Genomic DNA, 20,571 nt, shown 5'->3' with positions numbered 1-20,571 from the left:
CTGAAAATTTAATGCACTGCCTTTCAGATTCTAGCTCAAAGCTATAGTCATACAAGTTGATCTGTGTTTGGTGTGTCAACTGGGAAAATCAGCATACATCTGCCACGGAGGCAGCTGGTACAGGGGAGAACACACAGCCAATTCAGGGCTTTGCGATGCTTCAGGTGTGCCCTCTCCAACGGAGACACTCTGATATTCCTGGGATAATTAGCCTTTTGGCATTAAAGAAGGCCTTTGATATCTGACCTGATCCTTTCTTCTTCAGTGACATCTTGGGACTTTAAAAATTCTATTTATTCTCTGCCATTAGCAGTGAGGAGTGACAAGAGGGAGGGGGCTGCAAAGCGGAGCGGGGAAGGGGGAGGCTGGTCTCTGCATCCAGCATGTCTAGCTTCTTCTAGACGGCGCCTATGTTTTCCTCACCTCTCTCTGTGCCGCCCTTGGATCTGGGGTCCTGGCTAGCATCCTGCCCTCACCCCAGCAGCTGGTAGCTCCCCAACCACTAGTCTGTGGCCTTCACTTGATATGGTCCTAGGGAAGCCCTCCCCCAGAGCACCAAGCCAGCCAACTGCTGTGGGGTGGGACAGATTCTCTGCACGGGGGTAGAGACTCAATTTTATAAAACATATAACTGGGGGCACCAGCTTGACGGTAGCGCTAGAATTACACTGTTCTGGCTCTGGTTTCCTGCTCGCTCCAGCTCTCCACGGAGATCTGAGCTCAGCAGAGGCCCTGGGCCAGATTCCCAGCGGCTGGCCTCCCCTCCGATTGTTGGGAAGAGCTTGTTTCCTCTGGAATTCGGCTGATTGTGGGTGATCTCTGAAAGTATGGCTGCAGGTCTGCTTGATGACAGTGCAGGGTGAGGACCCGGAGGTCAGCAGTGGACCGCCGGCCCGTCAGGCCTCTGCCGGGGTCCCACCCGCTCTCGTGCTCTGCAGCCTGGAAGAGAAGCCTACGAGCTGCTCAGGCAGCATCTCAACTCACGGACAAATAAGATGCATATGGTGGGAGGGTCAAGATGTTCTCAGACTGAGAAAAAGTGAGAGGGGTTTTCAGACGTGGGAGATCTCTTACGGCCTCGTCAGATGACGCCACTGCTATGGAACTGAGGGGACACAGGAAATCCAGGTATGACATTTTCTCCCTGCTTTGCGGGTAACGGGGAAAGACAGACATTACGATGCTGTAGACTGTGCTGTGCTTACCGGGATCCCTAGGGCTTTAAGAATGTTCATCTTGCACATGGGACAGGTGCGATGGTCTAGGAGCCAGGGGTCAACACAGGACTTGTGGAAAAGATGCCTGCAATGAGAACCATACAGCTTAGCGCGGCGGTAACTGCGGTGGCCACCTAGTCCCCTACAGCCCAGAGACGTGTCCGAGGTCACGCGCTGCTTTGTGGCAGAGGCAAGGCTCGGACCTTTGACTCCTAACGCCTGGGCTGGTGTGCCTTCTGCTATTCTCTGTGGTGCTACAGCCAAAATCTGTCTGGGTCCCAGGAGTGTCCCCTATCATTTGCATCTGAGTCTTCCAAATTTCAGAAAATGTAAAGTTTGTAGAAACAGAGAGACTTCTTGCTTTCTCGATAGGAAGAATCTCTTAGTGGAAAGAATGCACATGGGGAAACTTGCACAGACCTTTCAGGATAACCTGAGAGTGGCAACTTTTAAATCAATCCAAAATGTCTTTTCCCACAGTCAGAAGACAACTGCAAAATAAAGCCCCATTTCTGTTGATATTTGGGGTCTCACACAAAAGGGGCAGAAGTGCTCCTGGAAGCACTTCACAGCCCAAGTGACGTTTTAGGCTGTTGCCAGGCTGGTGGTTGTCACATCAGAGGCCAGAGTGAAAAGTATGGTTTACGGTTTATACAGCTGATGTGCTTGCATTACTGCCATCCTCACGTGCCAGCCCGCAGGAGCCGTGCTCCGAGTGGCAGGATAAGAGGGGCATTTGGTAGGTGTGGTGGGGGAACTTCTAACTGAGCTTTCTCTCAACTTGGCTCACAAGAGCCCACTCAGAGATATCAGGGACTGCTCGAGTCAGAGTCTTCTCACTGACAAGACTCCAGACCACAGGCAGAAGCAGTCAGAATTTCCAGCCTGGGGCAAGAAGAAAGAGGACTGTCTGTCTTTTAACAGGGCATCCTTAGGGCACACCATCCATGCCTGACTCTCTCTCCTCAATGTGCACTATTCTTGGAATCCTTCCCTCCTGTTCCCTCACTCTCATCTTCTATTGTTCTCACAGTTCTAACAGTTTTCTCTGTGTTAGAAGGCTTTAGGTGCGAATGCTTACAAAGGACACCCGAAATTAGAGAAGAGCTCAGGAAGTGCTACCTCTGAAACTGACACTGAGAAGAACCCACGTGCCAAGGATGGGATTAGCTATGGACGGGATCTGCTCAGACCGGGATGAGGAAAAGGAGAGGAGCAACCTGGACGTGTCGTGTTTCCAGATGATTGTTTAGAAGTCCTGCAGATTTACTGCTTGGAAGGTATATGTCACACTTATTAGTTCTTTTATCCATGCATCCGTCCAACAAGTGATATGTGCCAAGAACTCTGCTCCTCCCTGGGAATCAGCATGATAGTGATTTGGCACCTTCCCTTTGGTAGTTTAACAGGAGAGGGAGGCACTAATAAAATATAAATAAATGACTTAATGACAACAGTACTAAGTATTGCATTAGAAGAACACGGAGTTGGCGGGAGGCTTGTAACTGAGAGATCTATCCTAGTTTGGGTACACAGAGGAATTTCCCTTCACAGGTGCCAAAGCTCAGACCCAAGGGCTGCACAGACATTGTACACATGAAGGAGACGGAGGAAAAGTAGGGTCCTATAGGTAGAATGACTCACTCACACAAAAAGCCCTGAGCTGGGCGCTGGAAGAAGGCCGGTCCCAGGGCAGCAGCGTGAGGGAGGGGCTGACACAGGATGAAGTGTCCCCTTCACTCCCAACCCCAAAGCTGGAATCGACCTCTCTGTGTTCAGGCTCTACATTCAAGGAACAAGTTCCTAATCTAAATTTGCTCACTGACTGGTGTTCCTCCTGGGAAAAAATGCCGAACATTCTGGTCCCCTTGACCGTTCCTGGGAGACAGGGTCTGTTGTGTTTCCTGCACACATGCTGGAGTCAGAAAGACAGCAGGGCCAATCAATAGCTGTTTTAGCCATTTAAGTCGGTTGGCCTTATTTAAGCCACCTCGTATTCCCCAGTCTCATCTGCCTCATCGATAAGAGGATATATCTATTCACACAGAGAAGCCTTCCCTGAGTCTCCCACCCACAGAAGCCAGTACTTACTCTTACACCCTAAGTGATTTTTCTCCCTGCACTGGTCATTCTTACACCTCCTCTGTGAGGGTTAGTTTTACGTGTCAACTTGGCTAGGCTACAATACCAGTTACTCAATCAAATGCTAATTTAGGGTATTTTGTAGATGTGAATAATATCTATAATCAGTTGACTTTAAATAAAGGAGGTTATCCTAAATAATCTGGGTGGGTCTTCCCCAATCAGTTGAAAGGCCTTAAAAACAAAACTGAAGTTTCCCTGAGGAAGAAGAAATTCTGCCTTAAGACAGCACCATTAGCCCCTGCTCAGAATTTCCAGTCTGTATGCCTGCCTTACAGATTTCAGAGTTGCCAGCCCCTATAATAACATAAGCCAATTCCTTGAGAATATATAATGGGATATAGTGGCTTTCTGGAGAACATCTACATCCTCCAATGAGAATGTAAGCTCTATAAGAGCAAAATCTTCATGTGCCTAATCCACTATTACATCCCCAGCATCTAGAATAGATCTTGGACAGAAAATCAATGACACCATAGAGCAGTTAGATAATTGATATTTTCAGGACATTACATCCAAAAAAACCAGAATATGCATTCTTTTCAAGTGCACACGGAACATTCTCTAGGATAGACCACATACTCGGACACAAAACAAGCCTCAATAAATTTAAGAGGACAGAAATTATTTCAGGCATCTATTCTAACCACAGTGGCATGAAACTAGAATAGATCTTGGCACACAGATGATGCTCCAGGAATATTTGCTACATGAATGGATATTTATCAAAGGACCTGACACTCCTCACCACCTACACATGGTCACCAAGTCCCATCAACTCACTGTTCCTAAATCTCTTCCACATTCACTGCCTCTTTTCTTTTCTCCATGCTGCTCCCTCATTCATGATCTCATTAGCTCTTTTTCTGTCTTGATGTAATAGCATTGAAACTGCTTTCCACGCCACCAGTCTTTTCCTGTTCTTTTCATCCCACTCATCCTTGCCAGATTTATCTTCCTAAAATAAAGTTCTAGTGACATCACCCCCTTGTTCCATTCTGTTCTTTGCCTGGAGCTGGATACAAAGATGAATAAGACAAGGTTCTTCCCTTCAAGGTGGTACTGCAGTCCTTTAGTGGTTCCCTGGGAACTTTAATGAGAAAGGCCATTGAAAGGTCACACTCCTGGATCCATCATTTTCTGGCTGTTTGATCTTAAGCAAGCCTTAGCTCTCTAAGACTTAGTTCCTCAATTGTGAAATTTTATATGTGTACTTATAGATATGAAGTTCATAAATGATTGGGTCTGTGTGTGTGTGTATAAGAAGGGAATAAATAATGCCCACAAAGCTTAAACCAAAAGTCCTGGTCTTTAATTGTAAGTTACCATTAATCTTATACATACCTAATTAATATTACTATATCTTGGCTTTAAGTATTACATTATCACTCTGATTTCTACTCTAAACTTTCTAATGCTGAAAGCAAGTAACTGCAAATTTAAGAAAAAAAAAAAAATCAAAAGGAGACCTAAGGGCAAAAAAAGTGCTGAAATAATACACAAGGTGATACATAGGGTGATCATGCTGGTTATTAACTAACACTCATTTATTTCTAGCACCGTATTTCTTGTTGACCAAATATGAAGATTATATCTTTACAACTAGGGTTGCAAAATAATTTTTTCCTTCCCAAATGGAAAGAAAAATAAAAGTCACTAGACTAAATATATGAAGGGATAGGGAAAGAATCTGGAGTTTAGTGAAATGTGCCGACAGTTCAATAAACATCTCCAAGACAAAGTCAATCTTAATTCATCCTATTTGATGATTCACAGTGGAGCGCTATCCCTTCCCATGTTTTAACAAAGGCTGCATGAGAAAGTATACACAGAGGAACAACAGCACGAGATTTTCTATCACTTAACAATCCTGACAAGCTGGAAATACAACTGAAGGTTGACCAAAACTCTTCTCTCCTTCCTGATTCACCATAGGGAAGCAAACATTTGACAAAAGATGATGCCAACAGCTGCATCATGATGCTGAGATGATTACAAAAAGTAAATTAAGTTCTTACATGGTTTGGGCAGTAATGACAAACCCCACTAATCATTTCCATACCTATTGATTCTCGTTTTCTGTTGTCCTTTCACCCATACACACGTGTGACTCTCTCCTCAATTAAATGACAGATTTTCCCCACTAGGAGGCAGAAGGTGCTCTTCTGGCTTTCTATCTCATTTACTTTTGTAGGCTTTGTCAGACCCTGCCACCCTCCCATGGACATTAGGATCCTGGGGCTTTCTTTTTGGCACCAAAGCAAGCTGTTTTAACTCCTTTGGTGAAATGGTTGTCAAAGAACGTGAGTCACCCAGGGACCCAAGAATCCCATTCTCCCAGGCAACACAAACTGTTTAAATGAGATATAGCCAGTGCTTCTATGGGTAGTTGAAATGTTTCTTCTACGCCACTAAATCTTATTTGCTAAGCTGTCAATGAAGTAAGAGTGAGCTTTTAATTAATAGATAATCATTTATTAATAAACAGTATCTACTGATTATTGAATGCCTACTATGTACTAGGCATGTTCATACATTATTAATTCACAACAGCCTTATGGGGTAGAAATTATTATTCCCATTTTATGGAAAAAGAAGCTGAAGCTGGTTAAAGTAAATTAAATTATCCAAAGAGCTAGTAAGCTGCAGAGCTAGGTCTCAAACACAAACCTATTGTCAGTGTTTGTTCCCAAATCTATATTCCATTGCCCTTCCTCCCCACACTGAACTGTCATGAGCAAGGCGGGGGTACTGGAAGAATTCAAATTTGTATTCTTTCCTAGCTTATTTCTGTGCTCCACCTTCAAGGGGGAGGTACCTTAGTTACAGGGATTGGGAATTGAGCAAAACCAGAGGAAAAGCCATCTGCCTTACGTGCATGCATTTGGCTACAGAAGAGAAACACTGTCAAATATTGGCCTCATCAGGCCTACACTTAGGTATCAGCCTGCTTCCTTTATTTAGGAATGGGATAACATGAGCCTTAAAGTGCTCTGTCCTCCCCCAGTCTCCACTGCCCAATAAATCTAAGTTGGCAGCTCCATTACCTCTCTACAAATTTTCAAATTTGTACCATGAAATACCACAGAAAGAAATATCTACATTTCTTTTCCAAGGCTCTTCCCAGCCTGATCTGGTTTCTCTTTCTTGCCTTGGCTTTCTAAAAGACATATATGCTATCACTCCTCAGATTTGAAATGCTTCAGCTGCTCCCCACTGCCTACAGCACAAAGTCAAAATGCCTGAACACAGCATACAAAGAAGGCTCACCCAATCTGGCCCTTGGCACATCTGCTACACCCCCATGTTTACCCTGCACTCTCACCATAACTCTAGAATGTCCTTCTCACTTTAACAAATTTTTTTGATGTGGAAAATCTTGCTCATAACTCAAGTCACAGCTCAGATGTCCCTGCTTTTCCCTGAACATCCCACCCCTTTTCTCCAGACTCTGCCAAGGAGAGTCAGTTTCTTTTCCTTTTCCTCCTATTCTGTTTTTTCACATATGTTGCAGCAGCTGAGTATGTGCTCCGATTTCAGGGTTTGAAGACCACTCCTTAGCTTTGTGATCTTTGGCAAGTAACTTAAATTGCCTGTGGCTCAGTTTTCCCTTCCGTGTTTTATGACAATGTCCTTTAACTGACAACTCTTTGGATTAATATTCTTTGCAATAACCCTTGAGAGGGTTTTTATTACAACTAAAGGACAAAGGACACAGAGAGGAATAAATAAATCCCTAAGTTAGTAGAAGGAAAGAAATAACGAAGATTAGAGCAGAAATAAATGAAATAGATGCTAAAAAGCCAATAGAGAAGATCAATGAAACTAAGAGCTGGTTCTTTGAAAGGATAAACTAAATTTATAAGCCCTTAGCTAGACTCAGCAAGAAAAAGAGAGGACCCAAATAAATTAAATCAGAAATGCAAGAAGAGATGTTACAATTGATACCACAGAATTACAAAGATCATGAGACTATTATAAACAATTCTACATCAACAAACTGGACAATCTAGAAGAAACAGGTAAATTTCTAGAGACATACAACCTACAAAGACTGAATCATGATGAAACAGAAAATCTGAAGACTAATTACTAGTAAGGAGATCGAATCAGTAGTCAAAAACCTTCAACAAGTAAAAGTTCAGGGCTAGACGTCTTCACTGGTAAATTCTACCAAACATTCAAAGAAGAACTAATAACAATCTTTCTCAAATCCTCCCAAAAGATAAAAGAGGAGGCAACTCTTCCAAACTCATTTTATAAGGCATTACCCTGATACTAAAACCAGAGAAAGACCTCACAAGAGAAGAAAATTACAGGCCAACATCCCTGATAAACATACACGCAAAAATCTTTAACAAAATATTAGCAAACCAAATTCAACATTAAAGAGATCACATATCGTGATCAAGTAGGAATTTATTTCAAGGATCAAGGATGATTCAACATCCACAGTTACACCATGTTAACAAAATGAAGAATAAAAATCACATGATCATCTCAATAGATGCAAAAAAGCATTTGAAAAAGTTCAACATTAATTTATGATAAAAACTCTCAAAAAGCAGGTGTGGAGGAAAAGTACCTCAACATAACAAACTCATGACTTACATCATATTTAGTGGTGAAAAGCTGAAAGGATGTCTACTCTAGCCACTTTTATTCAATGTAGTATTGAAAGCACTACCAGAGCACTTAGGCAAAAAAGAAATAAAAGGTATCCAAATTGGAAAGGAAGAAGTATAACTGCCATTACCTGCAGATGATACGATATTATAGATAGCAAACCCTAAAGATTCCTTCAAAAACTGTTAGAATACATGAATTCAGTAAAGTTGCAGGATACAAAATCAGTACACAAGAATCTGTTTCATTTCTATACATGAATAACAAACTATCAGAGAAATTAAGAAAACAATCCCATTAGCAATCACATCAAAAAGAATAAAATACCTGGGAATAAATTTAACCAAGGAGGTGGAAGACAGTATGTTGAAAACTATAAGACATTGCTGAAATACATTGAAGAAGACACAAAAAATGAAAAGATATTCCATAGATTGGAAGAACCAATATTGTTCTAACGTCCATACTACCCAGAGCAACCTACAGTATCCAATGCAATCTCTATCAAAATTTCAATGACATTTTTCAAAGAAATAGAATAAATAATCCTAAAATTTGTATGGAACCACGAAAACCTTCCAAACAGCCAAAACATCTTGAGAAATAACAAAGCTGAGGGCATCACACTCCCTGATTTCAAACTATGTTACACAGCTATAGTATTAGAACAGTATGGTACTGGCGTAAAAACAGACACCTAGATCAAAGGAATAGAATAGAAAGCCCTGAAATAAAGCTACTCATATATGGTCAATTAATTTACAACAAAGGAGCCAAGAACATACATTGGGAAGGTACAGTCTTATCAATAAATGGTGTTGGGAAAACTGAAGAGCCACATGCAAAAGGATGAAACTCGGCCACTATTTTAAACCAAATACAAAAATTAACTCTAAGTGGGTTAAAGACTTGAATGTAAGATCTGAAACCCTAAAACTCTTAGAAGAAAATATAGGTGTTCAAGGAGCTTTCCTTGACATAGGTCTTGGAGATGATTTTTTGAATCTGACACCAAAGTTAAAAGAAACAAAAGCAAAAATAAACAAGTGGGACTACATCAAAATAAAAAGCTCTCCACAGCAAAGGAAATCATCAACAAAATAAAAAGGAAACCTTCTGACTGGGAGAAAATATTTGCAAATCAGGTATCTGATAAGGAGCTGATATCAAAAATATACAAAGAACTCATACAACTCAATAGCAAAAGAAACCTCCAAACAATTTGATTAAAGAATGGGCAGAAGATCTCAATAGACATTTTCCCAAAGAAGACACACAGATGGCCAACAGGTACAAGAAAATATGCTCAACATTATGAATCATCAGTAAAATGTAAGTCAAAACCACAATGAGATATCACCTCACATCTCTCAGAATTGCTATTAGCAAAAAGACAACAAATAACAAATATTGTCTCAGACGTAGAGAAAAGGGAACCCTTCTGTACTGTTGGTGGAAATGTAAACTGTTACAGGCACTATGGAGAAACAGTATGGAGGTCCCTAAAAAAATTAAAAAATAGAACTACTGTATGATCCAGCAATTCTACTTCTGAGTATTTATCTGAAGAAAATGAAAACACTAACTTGAAAAGACACACGAACCCACATGTTCTTTGCAGCATTACTTACAACAGTCAAACATGGGAACAACCATAGTGTTCATCCATGGATAAATGGATTAAAAAATTGTGGTGTATATATATATATACAATGAAATATTATTCAGCTATAAAAAGAATGAAATTTTGCCATTTGTGACAACATAGATAGACCTTGAGGGCATTATGTTAAGTGACACAAGTCAGGGAAAGACAAATACCATATGATCTCTTACATGTGGAATCTAAAAGCAAACAAAAAAACACAAGCTCATAGATACAGAGAACCTAGACTGGTGTTTGCCAGAGGTGTGGGGTGAGGAGCAGACAAATGAGTGAAGGAAGTAAAAAGGTAAAAATAATGAAAGAAAGAAAGAGAGGAAGGAAGGAAGGAAGGAAAAGAAAGAAAGGAAGGAAGGAAGGAAGGAAGGAAGAAAGTAGAAAGAGTCAGTTTCATTACTGCTTAGCTAATATCATTTCAGTGAACTGAGAACCACTGATTGCATGCTGATCTTATATAATAATAGACAGTTATTCTGTTGGTAAAAATATATTTCTTGCTAATATTTTTGCCCAAACTCATTTTAAGACTTAAGATAAATGTGTTAAAACCCTTGTAAAAATATTTCCTAACTAAAACCAGAAAAATGGAAATGAAACAAGATCATTCTTGCTCATAATTGGCATTTATTTTTTAAATTCAATAATAGCTCATGTTGGCAATGGTGTAAACAGTCTTATATCCTTTGGTGGGAATGCAAATTGATTTAACCTTTAGTGAAGGCAATATGACAGAGTGAATCAATTTTGAAATGCATAACCTTTTGATCCAGTTTAAAAAAAAAGATTTCCGTTTAGATTGATGTCTTCATAGTGAGAATAAATTTAAGCTGTTAAAAGAAAAAAAGGATTAAAAAAAATTACCTGGCCAATAAAAATCAAAAAAGTCGTGGTGTTTGGGTTTTTGTTTTTGAATCACTTGTTTATATATGGGTAAAATTAACAGTATTTTAACAACTGGTACGGCCCAGCACTGACCAGTCTCAGTAGACGTCAGTTATAAACAGTGAGCGTTACTCTATAGAGTTGTGTATTCCTAACACCAAGCCCTATGGCCTTGCTATTCACTCTGGTTTACTATTCTATATACCGAGTGAGGTTATGACATCTTGGAGAGCAGAGATGAAATGTTTCTCTCTCCAAAACCTAGTAGAGTAACGCATAGGCTAGGCTCTCAATATTACTTGCTCAAAAAGATGAATTCTGAAATGTCCATCACCCCAAATCATTATTTAAATCACAGTAATTTAGCTCCTATTCCTTGCAAGTGAGTTTCCCATGGTAGAGCTTACCCTGGAAGCACCTTCCTTAATTTGTATGGACTCTAAAACATGAAAGAATTCTGTCTTCTCCTGGGGGCCTAAAGAGGACAGTATGTGGTTGATGAGTCCACGCTCTGCTCAGACTGCCAGGTAGACATCACACGGGGCCCATCCTTCTATGCAGATTTCATCAATTTATGGATCTGGGTACAGGCATTACTCTGTTAGAATGACCAAAACAGCACTGGTGATGGTACCTACAGAATGTCCACGGAGCCCAGACTATGTAACGGCTAGTGTAGAGGAGAAATGGATTCCATTCCTACCCAGAGAAGAGAAATCTAAAGTATTCTTATTGATTTTCTTAAGATTCCACTCCATCCCTGCTCCTGAAATCACGTGAATTCAATGAGAACTTCACTGGAATCTTGACTGCCATAGCTTTGAAAAACACGGAAATCACTGGCTTTTTCTGTGCATTATCTTTGGCCCAAATGCCATGCCTGTGGTCCAGGAACCAGCAATCTTAAGTACTCAGTGTATCATGAAATTTCTCTATATTTTCTACTGTGTTGTATTATGTAAACCAGTAGGCTTAATCTCCATCCTTCTTACGGAGAAAAGAGCCTTGCTGACAAAGGGCACGTTCGTTCAGTGTAGTATAGAAGGTAGATTTCTTAGTTATATGTGAGGAATTCTGAAAAAAAGAGTATTTCTGCAAACTGTTAAAGAGAGTCTGAAACTGATACCGGAACTCACTACTAGGAATGCTGAGTTCTGAGAAAAAGTAGGAAAGTCAACACAGACGGAATGACAAATTAACGTATGACATGTAGGTAGCAGTACTCTATGTAAAACCTTGTGCTAGGCATTGGGGGTACAAAGATGCATCAGGTTCGCCTCCTGCTGGTGAGGTGTTTTAAATACAGAATTGATAAGCTGATAGGAAGATACACAGTCCATACTGTGTAGAGCTTAAAACTTCGAGCCTGGGGTCAAGTAGGTTTCATTTTTAATCATGGCTGACTTTCTGGAGTAACACCTAAACCCCTCCGAGCCTTATACACTGAGGATAATAATAGTACCTATCTGAGGCACGCATTAACACTGCTCATCCCTTATGAGGGCTTGCCGGCTTTCAGGCATGTGGGAAGATGACGGGCTCTCCTGGTGGCAGCTATGGCCACGTGACTACTTCTCGCCAATAAGTTATAAAGAGAAATAACAGATTTCACCTCAGGCTATGACATGTGATTACTGACCTGTCAATAAACAGTGTGCAAGATGGAGACTGCTCTGACAGCCTATCATGAGCTGATTCTTTGTCGAGACACAAATGGACACAAAACGTAACTAAGGTATCTTTGTTGTATTAAATCACTGAGAGTTGGGAGGTTTTTTTTTTTTTTTTTTTTAATTGTTGTTATTGTTGCTGCTGCAGCAAAGCCTAGCCTGTTCTGACTAGTAAATACCTTATGAGGTTGCTATAGGGATTAAATACTTATTTGTAAAGTGCTTAGTGTTTGGTAAATAGTAGTGACACCAACTACTTTAAGTGATGTCAGTACAATGTGTAAAGTGACAGGCCATAAACAGATACAAGCAAAAGTGCCACAGAATTCAAGGAAGGGAACAGCTACTTCCTGAGGAAATTAGGAAGCTATAAGATGGGAAGAACTCTGAAGTGTGGAGACTGGAGGAAAGAAATCCAAGAAGAGAATTCCCATGAGAAAAGGCATTGCCTGCGGTATCAGCAAACAAAGGATTTTGCAGCCACCCAGCCATCACATTGCAGCCATCCCTGAGGGTGCTACCATCAAGCCGTCAGCCATTGCAGCCACACACCCCCCCCCACCATGCCCCCTGAAGAGACTCAGGACAGGAAGCACAGGATACTGGCCTTAGGTAGCTAAGGGGCACATCAAAGGAATAATTTCAATGAGCCCAGACTTCTGCATTTTCCCAAAGAAAAACACTTAATTCCTTAACTTGAGATATCTGGTTTTCTTTAATTAATAGTAATCTTTTGATGTTCCGACTACCTGGTCTTTGTTGTAAAAACTTGTATATATCCTGGCTCCTCCCCTTTCTCTTCGGAGCAGTTCTTCAGAGTGATCTGAGAGGCTGTCTCTCAGGCTTGAAGTTATCAGAAAGTCCGCCAAATAAAACATAGTTCTCAATTTTTTGGTGTGTATTTTTTTCAGTCCATTGTATGTATGAAGAACTCAGTTGGAGTGAAAGCTAGACTATTTCAAAAGTAGGAACAGGAAATATATTTGGAAAAGATGGGTCCAAATCAGTGTTTTGAAATCATCTAGATGGGCTGAGCAGAAGGAGGTAGGTACAGTGAGGAAAACAATCAGGGACCAGAGCCAGACTTTCCTTCATCTTGTGGTCATGTGCTTAGTCCCTTCCATGTTGTCTCATCTTCCTGTGTCTCATCTACAGGAAGTCCCTGCAGTGGGGACCAGCTATGCAGACACCAGCCGACACCAGCCTCTCCCTACCATAAACTGTACCCAATGAGCCCGGTGCCTTCTGTGAGGGTAAATCTGCCACTGGGCTTGGTCTGAAATGTTTGGACCAATTGTGAGAAACTGTATTTCCCTGATTCCCCCTCTTTATGTTACATAAACATTGTTGGAAAAAAAGAAGAAAAGGAAAGGGTAAGAAGAGCTGTCCCACAAAACCAGGAGTAGCCGTATTAGGGCTGTCGTTACAAACACAATGACTTTGTTTGGTAAGCTAACATGCTATGTTAGCAGTTTTACCTGATGGAGGGGGTGGAAATGAATGCAATAAAGTCAACTGCTGCTTACCTCACTGGCGCGAACGCTGCCCTTCTGTAAAAAAGGCTGGTCTGTTTTCAGGCCCATGATAACAAGCTTGGAATCATTGTGGAGAAAGCAAATTCCCTAAAGCCAGGCTAGATTTGATTTGGCTCCCTTGGGGTTCTTAAACATTTGACTTAGAGTGAGATGGCGGCTTTTGAGGCAGGCTTTTAAGCCAAAACCAGAGCCCAGAGAGTTGAGTGTACTGCACAGCGCCCTCAGGGGACAGGGTGAGGGTTGGGTGAAGGTGTCAAATACATAGCAGTGATACCAGTGCCTTGGAAGTCAGAAACCCTAGCTGTGATCTGGGCTCTGAGATCCAGAGTTAAGGTACTCTTTTAGTTAAGTAAAGGGGTGTTAATGGTACCTTCCCTATCTATATTATAGGCTGTTCTGAGATGCATATTACACATTATATATAAAAGAGATTTGTAAACAGTAGAGCACTTTTCAACGTATTATAATAAATGGCCACTAATTTCACCCAGTTGTCCATAGTACTGGGTCTAAGCAGCATGAAAGACAAACCAACAAAACTTAAAGAATAAAGAAGCTGCATCAGATCCTTTTGCTACTAAACTCAATTTCTTTATTAGTGACTGGAAGAAATCAATCCTTTGGGAATGCAAGTTCTGAGGGAATTGCTGAACCCTCTCCCTTACAGTGTGTCTCACTCCCCTGGGTTCTGGTAGATGGAGGCTCTGCACTTAAAACTTGACCCTGGTCTAATTATACTGTTTGGCTGGGGCAGCAGAGCTGGCTGGCATTCGTCCCGGGTGTCTAGTTGATTAATATAACTGGGGATCATGACATTTGAAGTCAGAATGCCATATTTAACAAGGTTATTACAGTTCAAGACTTCTTTCCTAAGGCAGCATTCTCTCTGTTGAAAACACAACAGAAAGTAACACATCAGACATCATGTGCCAACGCTGCCATTTCCTTTCATGTTTCCTTCCTTTAATCCCCGAGATTAAGTGATAGCTAATTTTGGGCAGTTTATACCAAGTGATCAAAGAAAAATCACTGGAAAGCACCATTAGCAAACTTTGAACTTAAATTGTATTTAGTTTTGACTAATGTACAAAGTGAACGATTTTTTTTAAGTCCACAGCATAGTTTCTTTGGTACTGTAAAATTTCCTTCCATCCTTTTAAATGAAGGTATAATATACAGTAAAATGCGTAAATCTTAAGTAAGCTGGATGATTTCTTAAGTATGTACATATTTATGTACACGCTACCCAGATGAAGATATACACTGTTTCCATCACCCCCAAGAGCGCTCTCCTGCTCCTTTATCAGTCAGTACCCATTTCCTGCTATGAATGCATCATTAGGACTTCTGTCACCACAGACGAGCCCAGCCTGTGGTTGAGTTTCATATAAATGGAATCATAAAGCATCTATTCTTTTTGCCGGGCTTCTTTTGTTCAGCGTAATGTCTTCAGATTTGTCTGTGCTCTGATGTACATCAATCGCTTGTTTCTTTTTCCTGCTGAGGAGTACTCTGTTAAATGAATGTACCCCAATTCAGTTATAGATTTTTCTGTTGTTAGACACTGGAGTTATTTTCATTTTTTGGCTCTTAAGAATAAATGTGCTCTGATGACCATTCTTGTACAAGTCTTCCTGTGAATGTATGTACTCTTTTCTCCTGGGTATATATCCAAGAGTGAGATCGCTAGGTTAGAGGATAATGTATGTTTAACTTCAGTAGGAACTGACAAATTTCCAAAGAAGTTGTGCTATTTAAAACTCCCACCACATTATATAACTTTTACTTTTGCAGAGTATACAAAATTATGTTCCTCAAAGAATGAGTTTTTAAAATATCAACTTTCATAAGTAATGACTATTGAGTGGGATGCCTACACCAACATAAATTTCAGATAAACTTGAAAAACGTAGTTAATTGCTCAGTTATTTTATTTTTTTTGGTAAAGAAAGATTAAAGAAGAGATAAAAATAAGTAAAGATAAGAATTCATAAATTTTATGACATAACTTTTTCCCTATTAATCTAAAAGTATCATAAAATATTTAAATGATGAAAAACACTATTTACCAAAATATGAAGACAGAATGTTAAAAAAAATTAATATCATACTTTATCAGTTCTATGCCAGAACATTTCCCTCCCACATTTTAAGATCTCTGAAATTAGGAGGCATCCTACAGTCCATGATGATTTACATTAGATATGCTAACTAAAACTTGTCACTCACCATCTGTTTCTACAAGAATGAAGTTACTAGTCTCTGCAGTCTTGGACTTTCGACAGGGAAAGTCCAAGGAAAGGAGCTCAGGGAGATCAGGAATGAAGCACTCTGTGCTCTGGGATAAGCTGGAGAACTAGCCTCCAGGTAGCACTAAAATCAATAATGGAGACACTGCTCCTCATGACCAGCAGCAACCTTCTGTCAAAAAGTGTGCCTGTTTGCACCGTACCCTCTTCACTAAAATATATATATATGTATATATATTTGTACTGACCTCTCCCCTACCTCTTCAGAGCGGCACCTCAGAGCTATCTGAGAGGCTGTCTCCTGGGCTATAGTCCTCATTTTGCCCCAAATAAAACTTAACTCACAGTTCTCATGTTGTGCAGTTCTTTTCGGTTGACAGATATGTAAAGAGCTTAGGTAAGTCAAGAGCAATATCTCAGAGAAATCAGACATTGGAATTAAAACTAAGTGCTACCTTTGTATTAGGCTATCAGACAAGAAAGATGTTTAAAAATGGTACTGCTTCTTGGTTCCAAAAGAACACTAATGGAAGCACTCTCACATCCTGTTAGTGGGGTGCATATCATTAACACCTTTCAGGAAAGCAATTAGACAAACTTATCAAGATCCTTTGGAAATCACTTTTGACCAGGAAGTTCACTTTTAGGAATGCATTCTAAGGGATAAACATGGAAAAAAAAATACAAACAGTTAAGGTCATGATTTTATAATGATGAAGACTAGAAGCAATTAAAATGTTGAACGAAGTGGAGGGCAGTTAAATAAACTCCAATAATGGACTATTATGCAACCACTAAAATATTTTAAAATAATTTCTAAAGTTATAGGAAAATGCTTACCTTTTAATGTTAAATGAGAAAGTAGAATAAAAATTGTATTAGTGGCCTGACTTTATAATGTTTAACAATATACATGGAATGTTTATATATATATATTCATATATGTATAAAATAAATGTATTATACAAATAAAAGATACCAATATTAATAATGATTATTTCTGGGTAGCAAGATGATTATTTTTCTCTACTTCTTCATACTTTTCACTATTTTCAAAATTTCTTACATTGAGCAATGAAACCTTGAAGGTTATTTAAAAAACATGTGTGTATATATATATATATAGAACTGAATCACTATGCTGTACACCAGAAACTAATACAACATTGTAAATTAAAAAAAAGTTTTAAAAATTAAAATATAAATAAACAATAGAGAAAAGAATGACTAGTAATCTAATTTGCATAACACAGGCATGAAACAGTAAGAGAAATCTTATGAAAATCACCAGGCATTCATTACTCTTTTCTAAAAAAGGAGCTTGGAAAAAATCTGTTCCTAATCAAGCATGTGTAACAGGCACGACAGGGTAAAGTCAGGACAGACCACTTGTGCTCAGCTAGAAAGCGTTCCATTGTTTTCCACTTCACAAGCTACAGGGCTCAGTCAGAATCCTGAACACATTAGTGTTTTCTAAAAAAAAATTTTATAAAGAGTTTGGAGTCTTCGTTCATTTGACTCATCTTAAAATTAGATAGGTCCCTGGGGTTAGAAATTTTAAAGGACTAGTGTCTATTTTGAGTGCTTTCAGTAAATTTGTGATTTTTGAAGTTTCTGAATATTAAAATAATGCTCATTTCCATGTCTAGTTATAATTCTTCTTTTATGTTATCTTCTTTATTATGTCATGTTGTGTTGGGCAGGGAGAGTGAATGAGAACCCATTTCCTCCCTTAAAAAAGGAAATTCACAGATGACTATCAGAGTCCAACTGTGATGTTGCCTTGGGGTGTCATTGCCTTGGGGACCCAAGATCTGGATCCCACATCAGAGTTTCAGGAGAAGCAGGACAGGCTATGAACCATCCATGTGGGTTTGGTTGGAAGGACCCAATAAGAACAAGGAAACTCCCTGGGACACAGTGAACATGCAGAGAGAGAGGCCCATCTTCCAGAACGGCCCATCCAAGGCGAGCCACTGTGAGTAAAGCCCTGGGGTTCAGGCACACTGCTCTCATCCATTAGCTCAGTGAATCTTATTAATTCAATTTTAAGGAGGCTGGTCCTTGGCAGACAAGTCACTCTGGGAGCCTTAGGATTCATGTTTGTTCAGAAAACTTTACAAATGGATCCCTCTTCTGTTTGCCATGTACTTTATATGAGACCAGGGCTGCTTCTCCTGCACAGGAAAATGTCACCTGCCCAGGGGGACAGGAGTTAATAGATCACAGTCTTTGAGGAGTCAATAATTAGGCCCATGTTAAAAATATACATACATTAGTTGCATCAGCTGAGAAAGGAAAGCAGCCAGTTGTCTGGGTAGATGGACAAGGATGATGCACTAGCTTCTTGTCAACCCTAGACACATGGTATGTAACAGACCTTCAGAGAATTCATCTAAATTAGCAGACCAAATTAAGGCTTTGACTTTTCAACAGCCTTCAAAAAATTCCTTTTCCAAATCTCCAGGCCTGTCCCTTTCAGTTTCTCTCTGACTCAGATACTGGAATGTCATTAGAAATTCCTTTCCAAGCCATGGTATCTGTTTGCCCCAATTTGCTTTGTTTTGTCCTTCACTATTAATTTGTTCTGTACTTTATTAGTATCCATTTATTCTATTTTCTATTTTTAGTCTATCATATGATTGTGTTTAAATCTCCATTTCTTCTCTTTCAAAACCAGTGCAGTTAGTCACGTTCTGATCTTTGTAAAAATAGAGACTTAAGTTTCAAAGGAAAAAAAAAAGAAAAAGAAACAGTATGATATATTCTATGCCCCAAACTACTAAAGAGTTCTGTTAAACAGACACAATGGAAATTTAGCCTCGTTCTTAAAGCAGAGAGATGAGACAGAGAAAGGGTGGCATAGCATTTACGCAGAGCATCCAACAATTATCTATCCAAAATGGAACTCTGCCCAACTGACCCAGTTAGGGGGTTGTTTTGGGATGAATAACTCAGAAGAAAGTTTTAAAAAGATAAGTCAAAGCTGGCCCTCAAGTGTTGTTGTTTGTCTGTCTTTTTTTTTTTTTTTTGGAGTGAGAAAGAAAATCTGTTTCAGTGCTTGAAATCTGTTTCTTCTGTTATGGTTTTTGAGCAATAGTGTGCTAGCTGCTGAATTTTTTCCTATTATTTAGAATCCGAATGGAAAGACAGGAGCATTTTTTTCACTTTTTTTTAAAAAATTGAAGTATAGTCAGTTTACAATGTTGTGTCAATTTCTAGTATACAGCACAATGGTTCATACATGTACATACATATATTTGTTTTCATATTCTTTTTCACCATAAGCTACATATATATAAAACAGATAAACAAGTTTATACTGTATAGCACAGGGAACTATATTCAATATCTTGTAGTAGCTTATGGTGAAAAAGGTACATGTGTTAAATGCAAACAAATACAGATGTATCTATCAGTCACCATCTGACAGGGTCGCCATTTTCAAGTATCCGAATGGCTGACTCATGCTTGGTTTACCTCCTGCAACTCTCCTGACTAGATCCTTCCCTCTGTATGCCCAGGGCCAACACTCCAAATCAGACCTCCAGCATTTTGTACCTTGACTTAAGAATAGGCTCCTAACTGTCCCCCACAACTCCAGTCAGAGCCCTTTAAGCCACGTTCCACATGGTGCCAGTGAACTGTGTACAGAGCACAAGCTGAACCCCTCAGTAGGTCCCCCAGCACTTGGCCATAATCCTGGCTCCTCAGTGGGGCATTTAGGTCCCAAATGATCTGAGCTGGCCTACTTCTCCACCATTATCTTCACATCTGCTTTATATCCTGACAATTCAGGGTTACCACTACTCAGCTTTGCTTGTAATATTCTTCTTAGCTCTGACCGACCGGAAAACTCCTTCAGTACAACTTTATGGAAAGCAACTAGGCAATTTGAATTTGTAACCTTAGAAACAAAGAAATAACCCCAAATGTCAACTAAGGTCTACACACAGAGCTATTTATCACAGCCTTCTTTATAATAGCAAAAAAAAAAAAAAAAAAGTGTATGTGTTTGGAGGGGGAAACAACTTAAATGTCCCCAGTCAAATAAATTACGGCATAGGGGCTATCTATCAAGCAAAATGTTACAGAGCAAGTTTTAAACACACGGAAAATGTTTATTCTAGAAAGGGTTTAAGGTGACTTAAGAGATACAGATATCCAAAAAAAATAAAATGCCATAAGAGCAAAAGAAAAATAAACAAGAATAGAGACATGAAACAGAGTCAGGGATGAAGCTAAAAAAATCCCTTTTGGCTACAGATTTCTCTGTTGGCTTTCTATCAATGAACAGAGGAAAAAAAATCTGAAAAGTGGCACAATTTAGTATCCACAATCTAAAAGCATTCCTTTGCACAGGAGAAATGCGGGTATTCCATACGTGAACTGCTCTGGCAAGTCCTCACGATGAAAACAGAGTAGAAAATCCTAATGAGAGACACAATGGCAACTTTCCCAAGATTGCTCCTTACAGTGATCCCTGATCAAAACAGTGGCAATTGCATCAGCCAGCTCAATTCTCTTGTAAAGACTAATATGAAACAGTGACGTTCTTAGTTTTCTGTGAACCTACCTTGTTACAAG

General features: G+C 39.7%; 1 protein-coding gene across 1 annotated transcript in view; it reads right to left on the bottom strand.

Moving 5' to 3' along the window:
• Positions 1-20,571, bottom strand: part of RNF150 (ring finger protein 150) — a 225,517-nt gene that overhangs the window by 49,619 nt on the left and 155,327 nt on the right. Inside the window, exon 5 of the mRNA XM_010954606.3 lies at positions 1,206-1,302. Within this exon, the coding sequence (XP_010952908.2) occupies positions 1,206-1,302 (97 nt within the window). The remainder of the gene's footprint in view (positions 1-1,205; positions 1,303-20,571) is intronic.

This window comes from Camelus bactrianus, chromosome 2 (genome assembly GCF_048773025.1).
Source record: "Camelus bactrianus isolate YW-2024 breed Bactrian camel chromosome 2, ASM4877302v1, whole genome shotgun sequence".
NCBI lineage: Eukaryota > Metazoa > Chordata > Mammalia > Artiodactyla > Camelidae > Camelus > Camelus bactrianus.
The sequence above is the reverse complement of the archived record's forward strand: the minus strand, read 5'-3'. Positions and strand labels throughout refer to the sequence as shown.